Below are 16,953 nucleotides of genomic sequence, written 5' to 3' on the forward strand. Positions count from 1 at the left end.
AACACACCTCAATTCCTAAAATGAGTATGGTACAATCAACAAATGATTTATAGTGTAACTAAAGTCTTAAAACCTTCAATTAACTGCAATGCTTTTTAATGAGGTACTTTCATGTATATTGGTCCCAAGATGGCTGCCAACACTTCTTGTATGAAGTGCTGACAGTCAATCCGATCTCACGATGAGATGTGTGGTTAGTTTCGGCCCAGATATGGGTATTTTTTTCCTTTAATATCTAAAAAACTGCTGAACAGATTTACATCATTTAACAAAAAGGCACGACTCTGAACCAAGGTCTTCCTTTCTGCCAAATTTGGTGTAATTCTGTTCAGCAGTTCGGTCTGTAGCTGCGATTAAAGGTACCTATGGAAAATTGCATGGCGAAAATACTTTTTGGGACCCCCTTGTTTCTCGACCCCCGCTTGACGGATCACCCCGAGACTTTCAGGATAGGAGCGGACCGGAGCACCCCACCAGCTTTGAAAAGTTTGCGAAGATTCGTCAACCGGCGCCAAAGTTATTCCAAATAGAATGTTGCGGATTTCCTATGGAAAATAGGTCCTAACTATAACTACCTACTGGCGACCGCCAGTAGGTAATATATATATAGCTACAGCCAAAATGAATAAATGGAATTACAGCAAATTTGGCAGAAAGCTAGACCGTGGTCTGTATGTTTGTGTGTATGTGTGTGTGTGTGTGTGGGGGGTTGTGGGGGGGGGGTGTATACTGAATAGATCATTGTACACATTCTTATAGTGTAAATATATTGTAAAAGTCTATAAAGGGATCAATTTACAAATAATAGCCGATCCATGTTCTAGTGTTTTCTGGTCCTTTAATTTCCTTGACTTTGCTTTTAGTGATTATATGTGCCGCGTTCATCTTCTTCTCGCATCGAGAATGGGAAACGGGAAAAAAGGTAGGGTGGACCTTTTGTCATCAACAGTTGCTTATTTATGTATTTTGTTTAGATCTTTGTGTTGAAACTCAAATTGGATTTTTTTAGTTAATGTTTGTGGTACGAACTAAGGTTTTAGTGAGGGGTAAAAATGTATGGTTTGCTTAATTAACCATAACTCGCCAATTTGAAGTGCTTTCCAAGTTCATTCTTGAACCATAACTCCATATTATTTATTTAACAGACCATACCAAAAACAGTTTTTTGTGAGAATGTTGTCAATATACTACTTCTACCTTCTACTAAAGCAATTCCTGCTGCACCGAATGCTGAGTGCAATTGAGGTTCCCTATAGCAATTGAAGGATCAGGCCTTGCCTTGTGTTAGTCACAGCAGGGGTTAGGCACAGAGCCTGCCTGATGTGCATAGCCTCCAGCTGAGTTTGGACTCATGGGCTAGCCTTAGGCAGTCCTATACACCAGGTATCTCTGATCCGTGGCCTGTTGTGAACTGTCTTCATTAATAGTCCTTTTAACAAAGGTATTAGGTTCTTGGAAAATAAATACTATGATGTTTATGAAATGTGAGGGAATAAGTAGAGATTTAAAAAAACTCTTTTTAACATATTTTGTAGGCCTGAAAAGAGGTTTTGGGTGGTTTTGTGCTTATTTTTTAATACTCTTTTTTTGTATTTTTTATTTTTTATTTATATAATTGCTAAAACTGTAGTTGAATACGGCTACTTTATACCTGCAAAAATTGGTGATGTTTTGAAGTTGTCTTCCATCATCTGTCCTGGGATTTTGTTCTCAGGAAGTAATAAATGAGTGAGTCTTCACTCGGGGTCTGGATGCACTGCGTACATTCAACTAGTTCACATTATCCAATAAACAAACAGTTTATATAAATTGCTTCAAAAAATAGTAAGTAACTTTCTTCACCAAACTTTTTTTGCCTATGTTTGGCATATGGTTTAATTTTCAAGCAACTATTTTGAAAAAACTTTTTTGCACATTAACATCACAGTAAATGAATACAATGAAAAAATCACATTATCCCTGTAACGTGAATCAGAAGCAGCCATTCTAACAATATGAACTTCGCCCAATGCATTTTGGGATTATTTAATACGTTCTTCAGGGGCCTCTGAAAAGATAATAATGAATTCCAATTACCTTTAGCAAATGTTTCAAACAATCAAACATACAGGGGTGACTACTGAAGCACCCAAGAAACACATAGACTTGACAATCGTACTCCCAGTGAATAACAAAGTGTGTACATCTGAAAGACAAAGAACGCCAGACCAGAAAACACCAATATGTTAAAAAAAAAATGAGAACCTTAACCCTTAAACAGCAGGAAACAACAGAATAGGGTACTGATCCATACAGGTAGTTGTAGGCTTAGTCATAATGCAATGGTGTGTCAAGAATTATTTAATCCCTTCAACAGAATAGGGTACTGATCCATACAGGTAGTTGTAGGCTTAGTCATAATGCAATGGTGTGTCAAGAATTATTTAATCCCTTCTTCAGGGGCCTCTGAAAAGATAAAAATGAATTCCAATTTCCTTTAGCAAATATTTTAAACAATCGAACATACAGGGGTGTCAACTGAAGCACTCAAGAAACACATAGACATGGCAATCGTACTCCCAGTGAATACCAAAGTGTGCACATCTGAAAGACAAAGAACGCCAGACCAGAAAACACCAATATGTTAAAATGAAACGAGAGCCTTCACCCTTAAACACCATGAAAAAACAGAATAGAGTACCAATCCATACAGACAGTTGTAGGCTTAGTCATCATGCAATGGTGTGCCAAGAACAGTTCAACCCATCACCACCACTCTCAAGATCAAAGGCCACTTACAGAATGGCTAAGCAACACTGTCTGCCAGTTTGTGACAACCAAAGGGCTTCCTCCAATAGAATCTGTGGATGCTAAACTGTTAGAACTCACTCGACAGAGAAGTGCTACTACAAAAATTAAAAAGTCAATATTATTTTTAAGACAAAGAAAAAGGGTCCATATAACATTACATCTAGGCCCACAGAAGTACAGAGTTTGTATGATCTTATCACACCTCAGGGCGAGATGACACGTGTATTAATACTGCCCTCACACATTTTGCAGTGTCATGCTTCATCACTGGGCCCCATCATATAACCAGGTGCAGACCAACACACTGAATGGAGCGCAAAGTTTTTTATAGATGAAGAACAAGTGGTGAGGTTGAAGGAAGTAAAAAAATGTGGTGAAAACACATACAACACAAAAAATAATGTGACATACTAGACAAACACCAAGGTCAGAGGGCAAGATTTTTGCTACCCCCTGTACTCGGGACCAAAATAGTGCAGTATTTTAAAATTAAACAACCTAAAGGTCTACATATATATTTTTATTCTAGTTGTGGGCCCCTGGAAGGGTTAAAATCTCTAAGGAAACGGGTATAAAGGGAAGGTAACGGTCCCTATATCCCCACTGCAGATACCAACATGTTTCTGCCAACTCTAAGCCCCCATATGGGTGGCACTGGCTTTCATCAGGGTGTTGGTCCCTTTGTATTACTCCTTACCCGATTTGAGTTTTTATTACCTTATGGTCTGTAGGTAATTTTTTCTTTACACTAGGGTCTCTCCAGGATTTCTGTGAGGGAACCACTTCCTAAAAGAATGGAGAAAAGTATACAAAAGGCACACAGAGGAGAGACATAGAACATAATTGTAAACGCGTTCCCCTGTCTGTATCTTTACATTTCTCAACAGCAGTATTTCAAAGAAACACACACCTGTGTATAGCCTCTCCCTGTTACCACAAGACAAAAAGCAGAAAGCAGCCATGTTTAAAATCTGTCCACACTTAGATTATCATGTGGCCATTAGTCCTTTAAAAACCCTAAGGCACCACTCTCACACATTCTCATTAGCACCCAATTTACATCTTATCCCAAAGGAATTATTTCATGTACTTACACGAGTTCATATAAAATTCTCTGAACCCGGGACGCTGTGGGGACGTACTCTCGCCGTCACACTGTGGGGGAGACAAATTTACTCATTCTTTTTCTTAATTTTACAGAGATACTCTGTGCTTATAACTCGTTTCTGTAATACCATCCATTCTGTGTTCTTTCTATCACTCCACCCTGTGATACATACACCGAGTGTCAGTTCTAGGTAACACTAGTTAATCCCACCGGCAAGCCTTCGTGCATTCTGCCCCGGGTCCCGTCTTCAACCTTCGGTACTTACTAGTCACGAGAAGTACCAGGATTTCTGCCACCAACACTCGTCCTCCGCCGATGAACTTAGCGGCGCGGGGACGCCCCTTTTCCCAAGCCTTCCCTGTCACGTTATTCCCTTCTGGGTTCTCGCTAGAGGTACAAGGCATAGAAAGAGGACTACTGCTCCTCATATGCGCGCCGCCATATTGGGGTGTTAAGTCAATACATCGGTACTGGCACCGATATGCCTAAATCTGTAAATATCGAGACACTTAACAATCTAGGGTAGAGTGCATTTAGGCATATCGGTGCCGGTACCGATGTATTGACTTAACACCCCAATATGGTGGCGCGCATGGTTACCCCCAATGTTTGCCTGGTGTTGCTATGCTTTTCTGACTAGTCTGACTGGGATCCTGCTAATCAGGACCCCAGTCTCTGTGCCTCTTCGGTAAATTGGACATGGTGAGTACTTAGGTACACTCCAGATTGACTACTGGTGTACCCTGTACATCTTGGTAAGTCCCTAGTGTAAGGTACTAAGGTACCCAGGACATAGGTACATCAGAGGTCTCCCATAGGCTGAAGAATGCATTATGCCACCAATGAGAGACCACTCAAATTGTGACTACAGGCCTGCCACTTATGACAGATATAAGCTTGCTTATATCTGAGGTCACTGCACTTAAAACCTGTAAGTCACCCATAAGGCAGGCCTTTCAATCCTGAACGAAGGATGCTCTGTTCTAAGTGTGAGGGTACATAGCATGAGTAGGACACCCATACAACCTTTGGAGTCCATTCTCCCGAGTTGTAAGTGCATCAGCCTTTAGATACTTAGAGTGGCCACATGTCATTACGCTATGACCATCTCTAAAATGGCTGTAACCAATGCTCTCATGTTTGGTATCAAACATGTTGATGTGGGGGATAATTCCATGCACTGTAAAGCTCCTCTGGGAGGCACTCAGTGCTCAAAGTACCTGTCTTCTAGACCTGGGCAGCAAACCAAGGCTGCTGCCGACCGGAGACACGATTCTAACCTCCTGCTGCTGTACCAAGCTTGAGAAGAGGAAGGCAGTACAATAGGTAGCCTGTCACAGGGAGGTGTGACCACCTCCCAGACATGACTTAGTGTATTGGGACAGGGTGGGGCATTTCCCAGCACCACTCAGACTGCTTGAAGAGTACATTTGGTGCCCTCTTTGCATACTCCAGTCTTGCTCTGGCAAGAAACTGGACAAAGGACACAGTAGTCTCCTCCCCACTGTCCAGCCCCTCCTCTGGGAGGGACCCCTGAATTGTTCCAACCATTTCCTTAGGGTACGTAAGGGCTTACCTGTGGGTGGGTCCCTAGATTCGCCGTGGGACAAGATTCAGATCACATACCAATTCAACTTGAGCCGTCTGGGCACTCTGAACCTCGTTGGTCTTCGCATTAGGAACCGAGACTGCAACTGGGAAGACTCCTGCTGCTCCTGGTCTTATTGTCCTGCAAGTCTGCTGCAACGCCTGTGCCTGTGCCCCATACAGGTTCTTCAGAGGGCCTGTGGACATCCAAGACACCCTAAGGAATCACCCTTGGAGTGAAGGAGTCACTCCCCTGCATCTGCAGGCCCCGCAACACAGCATACCAGTCTGCTGATCCTGGGCTCCCACGGACTCCAAAAGACTCATGTACACAGGTGGTGGTTCTGCAACTCTGTCAAGGGCTGCACTGTCTTCTCACTGAGTTTGAGGCCAGTATACCTCGTGAGAACCTCTGGAACAGAACCCCTGTGCACAGCATCAACTTGCAGTTGCCAAGGCTTGTTGATTCTCTCCTCCAGTGCTCTTCGGGCTCCAAAAAGCTCCAACCTCAAATCTCTCCTGCAGCCAAGATCTTCGTCTGCATCTCATCCTTTGCACCGTGGGCCTTCATCCTTTGGTGAGCTGCTCGAGGTCCTCTTGTGACTCCTGTGCCTTTGGGCCATGGGTAGTCTTGAGGGTCTACTTTGGCTCCAGTGGGCTCCCCTGCTTGCTCGGGCCTGTTCTGACTTACCTGCTTATGGTGGTCACTGCACCTTTTTTTCTTCAACTGCATTGGTTGCCATTGCCAAGGCTTGTTGGTGCCCCTGCTGGACACTGACCCCTTGGCTCTTGACATCTAATGTGGGACACGGCTCCTGGTCCTCCTCTGCATTGCCTGGTCAATACAGCTTCAACTACAAGGCCACCGTCAACTCTCCTGCACCTCCGACATCGGTGGCCGTTCTTCTCTGTGCCTCCGGGTCACTCCTGAGTGCCATAGACTCTGTCCCCTCTGCTTGCCCGTACCTCTCACCTTGAATCCACCTTTGGGTTCCACCGGACACTTTCACCTTCTTCGCCAGCGGCAACTTTTTTTAAGTCCTCCATTGTGGTCTATGCCGGTTTCAGACGTAATTTCGCACCTATGCATTTGGCGTCCCTGGTGTAGGTATCCTGGTTCTAGGGGTATCCACGGGTCGGGTGTCTCTCTAACCTTCCATCTTCCACTGGGTTTCTTCAAGGTCCACTGGGAAGGGGCCTTCTTCTTTAAAATTGCATCCACGACTTACCTATTGACTAACAGTGAGCATGCGGTTGTGCTCTCACTCTACACATGACCCCAGTGGGGTTCCTAGATACTCACCTTTGATGGTTCCTTGGGTCCCTGGCTCTTCTACGTCTTCTGGGTCCATTCTAGACTTAGGTCATGGTTCGCACTCCACTATTTTAGTATTTGGTTTGGTCTCCCCTGGGGACCACTGAGTATTCTATGCTATTTATGTATTCTATTGACAAAGTATTATGTGTATTGTGTTGTATCTCCGAGTAGGAGATACTACATTCTGTTAGTAAGTGTTAATAATAAATACCTATTTGTATAACTACACTGTGTAGTTTTTTTCACTTAATCTATACCATAAGATTAAGTACTGGTAAAACAAGCTGCTTTACACTCCTGGACTAAGCTTGAAGACTGCTGTCCACAGCTACCACTTAGAGAGTTTTCTAAGGTTGTCTAAGACCACTAAAATCACCATGAGGGTTGTCTGGATTAGTCAGGATGCTACACTTACATAAGTGAGCACCATATACTAAGCCGGCCTCTGACAGTAAGCATCAGAGCTATTGATGGGCGCTGCGGTAGTGGCCTGACCAAGTGTCAAATACTGCAAAACTGCACTCTGGCTTTGCGTCAGAATTTAATTCAATTCTCTGAATGTTGTTCAGTATTTTAACAGTCACAAGAATGTACTAATGCATGTGTTAGGGTTTCTTTCAGGAACACATGCATTATTTATCTATGGATGGCTCATACACGTGCACAGGGACTCATTAACATAGTGAATGGCCCGGCAAGTCAGTTAAATAAGTGAAATAGAGGATGTGGAAAGAGCTTTGCATATTATGTCTGTTGTGATGTATGAATTAAGACATTTCCTAGCACAAGGATTTCAGTGTATGTCTTAAGGGCAATATGAGAGACATTAGAGTTGTATTGAAAGAATGTGGACGGTGCACCAGGATGAAGTCAAAGGATTCCGTATATATTCCAATATAAATTCTTTATTTAGTGTCAATTAAAAGCATGGACTTCAGCCAACGAGTTTCGTCCAGACGGAACTTCGTCAGGGCTGAAAGAATACATAGATAAAAAGACAAACTAAGTATAACTGCCACATAGTACAAAGAATCAAATGATATCAACAGCATGTATATAAACTAGACAACATCAATAAACACATATACATTACATTAAAAAACGTCTATGTATTCTTTCAGCCCTGACGAAGTTCTGTCTGGAATGAAACGCGTTGGCTGATGTCCATCCTTTTAATTGACACTGAATAAAGAATTTATATTGGAATATATACGGAATCCTGGTGCACCTTCCACATTCTTTCAATACATTTATCTGGCCTCCAGTGGAGTAAAAGTGTGGCAGAGCTCTCCTCTAAAGGTTCTGTTTTCATCTGCCCACCTAGGTAATGCTGAACACCAGTCGCGGCTGCCTCGAAACGGTGGTGGGCAGGGATGAATTAAATAAATAAATAAATAAACTTACCTTCTCCGCCGTGCCGCCTTTCCCGCCACGGCATGTCTCTCCTCCATCCTGGAAGGACGGCCTGCTGGATGCAGCGGAGGCACCCCGGCTTCCGGACTCTCCCAGCCAATCACGGCGCTGCAGGAGCAGGTCAGTGTTTACCTTAGTCTTAGTCATCTCGGAGCCCGATTTAGAGTTTGGCGGACAGGGTACTCCATCACAAACATGGAGGTGTACCCTGTCCGCCAACCTCTTGGTCCGTCCGACTATTTAGAGCTGGGGGACCATCAGCTTTCCGTTGGTGGTGCTCCCCTTGACTCACTCGATGGAAACTGGCCTGCTGGAGAACTGGCCATCAGAGTAAGGGTGACAAACCAATTTCTTTTAAAGGAAAAAATAATAATGACCCCAACATTCAAGAAAAAAACTCCTTGAGAATGGGTGGGTCATTAGTTATTTTTTTAATAAAAAATAACTCCTTATTCGAATTTAGTTTTTAAAAAACAAAAAGCTTGTGGGAGGCTGTTGTAACTGGTGGTGGGCACACAGACCTTTGCTACCTTAAGAGGAACTGCCATACTGTCAGTACCTCCGAAAGCTCAGAGATCACTGCTGGGCTGGCGGAGATCTCTAAATTTGGTCGGTGGAAGTCTATCGCGCTGGCCCATGTAATGTCCTCTGCGACCCTGGCTGTTGAATTACTTCCCACCAAACTCTAAATCAGGCCCTCATAAGGTCGTCCATTAATTCCTTTTTGGAGCATGAGTCAACTACTCTGAATAGGGAGCTGTAGCACGTTAGAAAACAGGTTATCGCCATTGAATCTATCATGGGAGAGACACTCTATTTCATCAGCATAATTCCTGTAAGGCTCCCCCTGGGGATAAACCACTGTGTAGACTAATCATCAGGAATATAGGAAGAGGAGGAGAGGCATTCACTGTCCTGGTAACCGATATTTTGAAGTTGGGTGTTTAAGGTTTTTGTTTTGGGGGAGGGGGCTGATATTGAGCTGTTTGATGGAATGTTTAGCTTATAACAAATATTTTCCCATGATGTTGCTGCTAGATGAAGTTACATCTTCACTCTAGGATCTCTCTAGTTATTATCATTTTGAGTTATATTTGTTGACATTAGGTGTGGATCTTTGCCACAAAGAGATTCATAATCCTTCAAAGATATTTCAGAAACCCCATGGGAATAGTTTTTCTTGTGGGACTATTATTTCCTCTAATTAGTGCAAGTCTAGATCCAAGGGTGTTATTTGGGGCCCTGTACAGAAACAACAAACCTTGGCACTGCGATTTGACCCATAATTATAGAGTTCAATAATATATGTCTTCAGGAATTAGATAGGAGGTGCTCCTAAATTGGTTAGGATACCCTACTGAATTCAAATCAGAGTTGATTATTATGCATATTATAACCCCTGCAATTGCAAATTAGTTTTTGTGCAGTGAGGTTTTAAAATGCACCTGATTTTGCCAATATACATGGGAGTGGGCAGGGCAGGTGAACTGAGGTACGTGGTAGACTAGAAAGTATAAACATGCAGAAACATAAGAAGAAAGGTAAAACAGGTGGAGGGAAAAACACATCGGAGCAATCTATGGCCTTATTTCAGATGAGTAGAAGGACTACAAGGGGGGTCTGGAGTAGAAAAGGGGGGAAATGTTAGTCACATAGAACCGGTTGTAAACTAACAGAGCAAAGGAAAATACACAGAAGAAGACATCTAGAAAAAGGTTTCCGGACCAAGCTGGAGCTCCGCTTAGTGTCAGAGAGCAGGAACATGTTAATTGAGCTTAGATGGCAGAGAGAGTCATGTGACATGAGAATCAAATGGTTGAAAAAAATTGAGCCGATTTGAGGCATCAGGAATATCTCTTACATCTGCAAAGGATCAGCTGGAGAAAAGCTGTCCTGGATCTCATGAAAAAACATTCATATTAACCGAAGCAAATGTAATTGATACTACTGTGCTGTATAGAAGTGTGACAGAAAATACTGGGGAACTATATACAGTGCAACACAAGAGCCTCTAGGCAGAGCTGAAGCTTGGAAGTGTGTTGCTTCAAGAAAACGCAGAGGAAGGTCAGCTGAAAACATTGAATAGAACAAGCTGAAATAAGGAGATGCAAGCTATGAGACTTTCTTCAAAGCTCCATATTTTAATAGCTTTCTATCAGTGCATTGTTCTTTCTCTGTGAAATATGGAAATGTATAGTGGACTAGAGCTGTTTATAAAATCCATAAATGTGGTTTATATATATGTGCCTGGATCCTTGCAGGACTAATGAGCATGAGATGTTGAAGACAGGATCCCAGAGTGATCCAAGGAAACCCTACTATATTTACACGTGGCACAATGTTGTTGTAGCATCTTTCCCAGCACGGGAGCATGCAACAGACCATGTCACACATGGAGCTCTGGTTTGCACAGCTTTATTCTTCAGCATGTAATTGTTAACTAAACGCTCTGCATCACAAACTTTATTAACCACGCCCAGTCACACCCACCAGATTAAGTAATAATTGTAAAGAGTCTGCTGAGGACCACTAGAGTCCTCATACACATAAACACAAGACACAACATCTGCCACCCTTTGTTAAATAAAAAGTTAGAACAAATATATATACATATACACATTACAACTCCTCGATTAGTCCAGATCTAGTTGTATGAGATAGAGGAAGGGCACCTTCATCTGTCATCTCTGGAGAAGAGTTGGATGCTTGGCTTGAGCACTCAGGTGGACTTGCCTCACTAGCGATGTCTGGAGCTAATGAACATCAAGGCAAAGGATTAAAGTGTGATGAGTCTCTGGCAATGAATTTTCCAGGTTGTTGGGCAGTTACCATATGTCCTTGCTTACCACAACTCTTAGTGGTTCAGCATCAAACTGAGTGTCCATCTATATCCGCTTTTGCTTGACAAGAACTCGGTCTCCTTTCTTGAAAACCATGTCTCGAGTGCATCAGCAGTTATTGGTGCATCAGCAGTTATTGGTATAAGCCTTTATTTTGCATTTGCAAGAGGTGTCAGTGACATGAATCTCGTCAGGGTCTATAGACCAGCTGGTTGTCCATTGTGGTATCTTAGTTCCAAGAACTCTGTCAAACAGCTAGGTGGTATGACTTTTCTCCTATTGTGGAATGAGTAGTGGAACAGTAGGCACAAAGATCTTGGCATAAAGCAGCCTTGAGGTCAATGCCTTCCTGTGCACCACATTGAACCACCCTTTTCAAAGTACTCATAAATCATTCAACAACACCATTTGCCTGTGGCCAGAGAGGTGTACTTTTCTGATGCTTGATGTTCAAACAATTAAGAAAGTCTTTGAACTCTTTGCTATTGATGGGTGGACCGTTGTCAGATTTGAGAATGGAGGGAACACCCCAGGTTGTGAAAATGTTATGCAGCCTCTCTATGACTTTGCCATGTGTGGCTGATGATAAGTCTTCCACAGAGGAAAGTGTGTGTACTCATCGACAACTACCATTAAATGATGTCCGTTATTGAAGGGTCCGAAGAAATCAACTGCAATCCTCCCCCAAGGATGATTAGATCGATCAGACATGTTCAACGTGTGTTGAGTTGTTTTGGGAGACATCACTTACATAGATGACAAGCTTTAAGCACTCTTTCAACTCATTCTTCATGACACAACAACCATGTTTGATTCCTGAGCCCTCTTTTAGTTGCCTAATGCCACAATGTCCTTTGTGTGCTAGTTCAATAACTTGTTGCCTCAGGCTTCAGGGATAACTATTCTTGCCCTTCTTAGTTTGGCAGGATCATGTGTAACAGAAAGCTCTTCACAATCATGTTTGAATTTCTTGTACTCAACATCATCTGTAAGAGGTCGAGTATACTTTCCCCATGATTGTCCTGTAAGGATTTCCTTGAGCTAAATCATGACTTTGTCAGTTTGTTTGTTCAATAGAAAGAACTGCAGGTGCACTTGACTTTACTATGAAATTTATATAGTCTTCAGCTGCTTTGGACATTGTGCTATGACACTGTAGCGGCACTTGTGAAACTTAGTCTGTGGGGCTTCGATCTTTCCCCTGTTTGTGCACAATAATGTAATGATATTCCTACAGACAAAAACCCTCACCTCTCAATGTGAGGGGGCATCATGGCATTCGGATTTCTGAAGATGGTGAGCAACACTTGATGATCTGCAAAAAGGGTGAAGTACTTTCCGTACAGAAACACATGGAAGTGTTCACATGCCCACACAACAGCTAAGCTTTCTATCTCCGACTGAGAGTAAGTATGTTTAGTCTGAAATAGACTCTGGCTAGCATAGGCCACAATGTGTCTCTGAGCATCGGGCTACCCATTGTATTGGGCACGGATTGCTCCCAACCCCACCAGGCTTGCATCCAACAAAATCTGAAGGAGAGGTGTGGAGCAATAGTCAGAGTGGCTGACTCTGGAGCTTGGGGATCACAGTTCGATGCCGGCGCTGGCAGCCCAGCCCTGCTCAGCATCATGTGACTCTGGGCAATAGCTCATTAATCTCCCTGACGGCCAACAGCTCCTTAAAAACTTAAGGGGTGATATGTTTGCACTTTACAAATATGGATTATTATATTAATCTTTGTATGCAACTTTGGATCAAAGTAAGCCATTTCTGTTGTATTTTCAATTGCATGTTTTATTTTCTTGAAGCTTTGGTCACATTCAGATGACCTTTCAAATGGAACATCTCCCTTTGTTAGTTCTCTTAAAGGGCACTTATGGTGGCACAATCACAAATGTACCTGGAGCAACAGCTTGCCATGCCTAAGAAAGATTGGAGCATGGTCATATCTTCTGAAAGGCACGTAAATGACAATGCTTGTACCTTTTTGAAGTCAGGAGACATACCTTTTTCAGAGAAAATATACCCAAAGAATGTAATCCTGTTTTTTTGTGAAATTCTCACTTCTCAGAATTTAGTGTGGAACCTGCATCAGTAAGCAGACAGCATACTAGGGTGAGTGCTTTGTTATGTTCCTTTCGTGTTGCCCCAAACACCGGTATATCATCACTGTAGTGAAAAGCATGTGTGGCAGGCTGAATTACTTGATGACTGACATCTTGAAAGATTTAGCTGCTGATGACACACCAAAACGGAGTCTTTTATAGCTGATCAAAGCAATATGCATTGAAAAAGTAGTAATGTACCTACAGTTTTCTTCCAGTTCAAGTGTTATCCTTTCTATCCCAGATCAAGGCGGAAGAAGACTTTGGCACCATTCAGCTGCATAATCATGTCCTCAATGTGTAGACCTGGATGTCTTTCTCCTTCAATTGCTTTGTTGGCCTTTTGCATATCAACACAAATGCACACAGAACCTCCACTGTCCTATTTTGGCACCACCACAATGGGGAACCCTACGGTGATAGACCAGTAGTGCACTTAATGATGTTTTAGTAGTGTTTCTAGTTCTTTCTGTAAGTGAAAAGCAATTTCATGCAACAGGGTGAATATCTTCATTAATGTGAAGCTGTTCCTTTATTGTGTTTAGTTTCCTAAGTCCATAAAACAATGTCGGGAATTGGCTCACTATTTCAGAATGTGCATTTAAGTTGTAGTTAATAGAGATCAGTCTCATGTCAGCAGCAGTCTCGAAACGTAGTAAGCATGCATGCGACGAAGTACCTGGAAATACATGAATTGGCGCTTGCATTGTCGTTTTCTTGTGCTGCATGGTCGCCACAAAAGATCCTTTGCTTTGCAAGGGTGTGAAAGTGTACTTTTCGGCTGGAATGAAGTTTATTGATGCACCACTGTCTATAATGAAAGTTGTAGGGCAACCATTCATTTTGAGCATGATTTTAGGACAATGTTCAAATGAACTTTGTTGCTTCATGTGGCAATTCTTCCTAGATTTGTGTTTCTCCTTGCAAGCAGCCAGTCCTACAAGCGGATGTCGGTCTGTGACCGACATCACCATCGCACATTAATTTTCCTCACTGTCACTCAATGATGACATCAACGAACCACTGGAAGATGAATCTGATAGCAATCGACTTAGTTTTGTTTCCACGTGCCTCAGTTAACGTTGCAGTTTGGCCTTGTGAGAGTGGCTATAGTGCTTCTGGACCTATCTGGCGTCCATCTGCTCGTCTCTCCGTTTTCACTTGCCTCAGTTGATGTTTCAGTTTGGCCTTGTGAGAGTGGCTAGAGTGCTTCTGGAACTATCTGGCGTCCATCTACTCGTCTCTTCATGACACACTTAGTTTCTCTTTCGATTTGCAGCCTAATATGAAATGGGTTTCCTTCCGGCAGTCTTTGCATATTTGTCTGATAGCAGGACATTTACCTTCATGTGGGAAGGAGAATCCACATCACTTGCTGGGCCTCGGCATTGTGATTCTGCTTACTTTTCATGCTGAATTCTGATTCATTTTGGGTTGTTACAGCTTCCATATCAGTCAGTCAATAAATCAGGGATTTGTTAAAGCGCAACTACTCACCCGTAAGGGTCTGAAGGTGCTAGGGGTGGGGGTTGCAGGTTCCATTTCATCAAGGAGGGGGTCTGTTGAAGAGCCAGGTTTTGAGGTTTCTTGCGAAGATGGGGAGCGATATTGTCTGTCAGACGTGGAGCGTAAGGGCATTCCATGCTTTAGCCGCGAGGAAGGAGAAGGAGCATCCTCCCGATCTGGTCTTTCTGGTGCGGGGGACCACGGCGTAGGAGAGCTTGGCTGATCGTAGGGTCTTTTGGGGTGCGTGGAATTTGAGTCGGCTGTTCAAGTATGCTGGTCCGATGCAGTGGAGGGCCTTGTGTGCGTGGGTGAGTATCTTGAAAGTGATTCTCGCTTTGACGGGGAGCCAGTGGAGTGTGCCCAGGTGCTGGGAGATGTGGCAGTGTTTGGGCAGGTTTAGGACTAATCTTGCGGCGGTGTTCTGTATGTTCTGTAGCCTGCGGGTGAGGTTTTTGTTTATTCCGGCATAGAGTGTGTTGCCAAAGTCAAGTCAGCTGGTGACCAGGGTGTGAGTGACTGTCTTTCAGTGTTGGAGGGGGATCCATTTGAAGGTCTTATGAAGGAGGCGGAGGGTGTGAAAGCAGGAAGACGAGACGGAGTTGATTTGGCCGTCCATTTTGAGCTCGAAATCCAGGATGATTCCCAGGTTGCGTGCATGGTCAGTAGGGTTGGTGGGTTTCCGAGGGCAGGGGGCCACCAAGTGTCGCTCCAGGCATCTGGGTTTGGGCCCATGATCAGTAATTCTGATTTGTTGGTGTTTAGTTGTAGGCAGCTGTTTTTCATCCATATGGCGAGGGCTTCCATGCGTTCTTGAAAGTTGTGTCTGGCGGTGATTGGCTCATTGGACAGGGAGAGGATGAGTTGGGTGTCGTCTGTGTATGACACAATGTTGAGTTCATATGTTCTGACGATGGGCCAGAGTGGAGCCATGTAGACGTTGAAGGGCGTCGGGCTGAGGGAGGAGCCCTGGGGGACTCTGCAGGTGATAGGTGTAGGATCCGAGAGAAAAGAGGGGAGTCTGACCCGCTGCTTCCTGCTGGAGAGGAAGGAGTGGACCAAGTCGAGGGCCTTGTCCTGGATTCCTGCGTCGTAGAGTCTGCGTATTAGAGTGCGGTGGGAGACTGTGTCGAATGCGGCTGATAGGTCGAGGAGGATGAGGGCTACTATTTCTCTTTTGTCCAGTAGGGTGCGCATGTCGTCTGTTGCGGCGAGAAGGGCGGTTTCCGTGCTGTGGTTTTTTCTGAAACCGGACTGGGAGGAGTCGTGGATGTTGTGTTCTTCAATGAATGTGGTGAGTTTGTTGTTGATGGCCTTCTCAATGACTTTTGCCGGGAACGGGAGCAGGGAGATGGATCTGTAGTTTTTGAGGTCGGTGGGGTCAGCCGAGGTTTTTTTTAGGAGAGGGTTCACCTCGGCGTGTTTCCAGTGGTCGAGGATCAAGGCGGTCGCCAGGTAGCGGTTGATGGTCTGGCGGAGCCTGGCTGTAATGGTGTCGGCTGCTCTGTTGAAGATGTGGTGGGGGCAGGGGTCTGTGGGGGGCCCTGAGTGGCTTGACTTCATTGTCTTCAGTGTGTCTTCGGTGGTGAGGGCTGTCTAGTTGTCAATCGCTGGTTTCCGGGCGTCGGGTGTGGTTGGCGAGTGTTCAGTCTGTTGGTTGTCTTTGTCGAAGATGTCGTAGATGCTCTTGATTTTGTGGTGTAAAAAGGTGCTCAGTTTGTCGCAGAGTTCTTGTGAGGAAAGGATGTCATTAGACTCGCTGGTGAGTTGGGCAAACTCCTTGATGATGCTGAAGAGTTCCTTGCTGTTGTGCACGTGGGTGGAGATTCTGTCTTCAATCGCTTTTTTCCTCGTTTCTTTGATGAGTTGATGGCGGGCGTTGGTGGCGGCTCTGAAGTTGTTGTGGGCTTCTGTGGATTTGGTGTTCCTGCCGAGGCGGCGGCAAGTACCTCTGGACCCTCAAAGCTCGTTGGTAAACCATCTGACTTTCTTGGCGCAGGTTTTTCTTGAGGGGTCTATGGTGTTGGCGCTGTCCAAGATGCATCTATGCAGGGTTCGGGCTGCAGTGGTGGGGTCATCGTTTTCCGCGATAGTTGGAGTGGAATTGTTGAGTGTGGAGGTGAGCTGGTCACCTGTGATTTTGGTCCAGTTTATTCGTGGGAGCAGGTGCTGGTGTCTGTGGATGGTGGGTGTTCTTTAGGTGAAGTGGACGCATCGATGGTCAGTCCATGAGAGTTCGGTGTTGTGACTGAAGGTGATGGAGTTTCCTGTAGTGAATATGGGGTT

General features: G+C 44.1%; 1 protein-coding gene across 1 annotated transcript in view; it reads left to right on the forward strand.

Moving 5' to 3' along the window:
• Positions 1-16,953, forward strand: part of DRAM1 (DNA damage regulated autophagy modulator 1) — a 266,057-nt gene that overhangs the window by 161,124 nt on the left and 87,980 nt on the right. Inside the window, exon 5 of the mRNA XM_078674633.1 lies at positions 864-922. Within this exon, the coding sequence (XP_078530759.1) occupies positions 864-922 (59 nt within the window). The remainder of the gene's footprint in view (positions 1-863; positions 923-16,953) is intronic.

This window comes from Lissotriton helveticus, chromosome 1_1 (genome assembly GCF_964261635.1).
Source record: "Lissotriton helveticus chromosome 1_1, aLisHel1.1, whole genome shotgun sequence".
NCBI classification, from domain to species: Eukaryota; Metazoa; Chordata; class Amphibia; order Caudata; family Salamandridae; genus Lissotriton; species Lissotriton helveticus.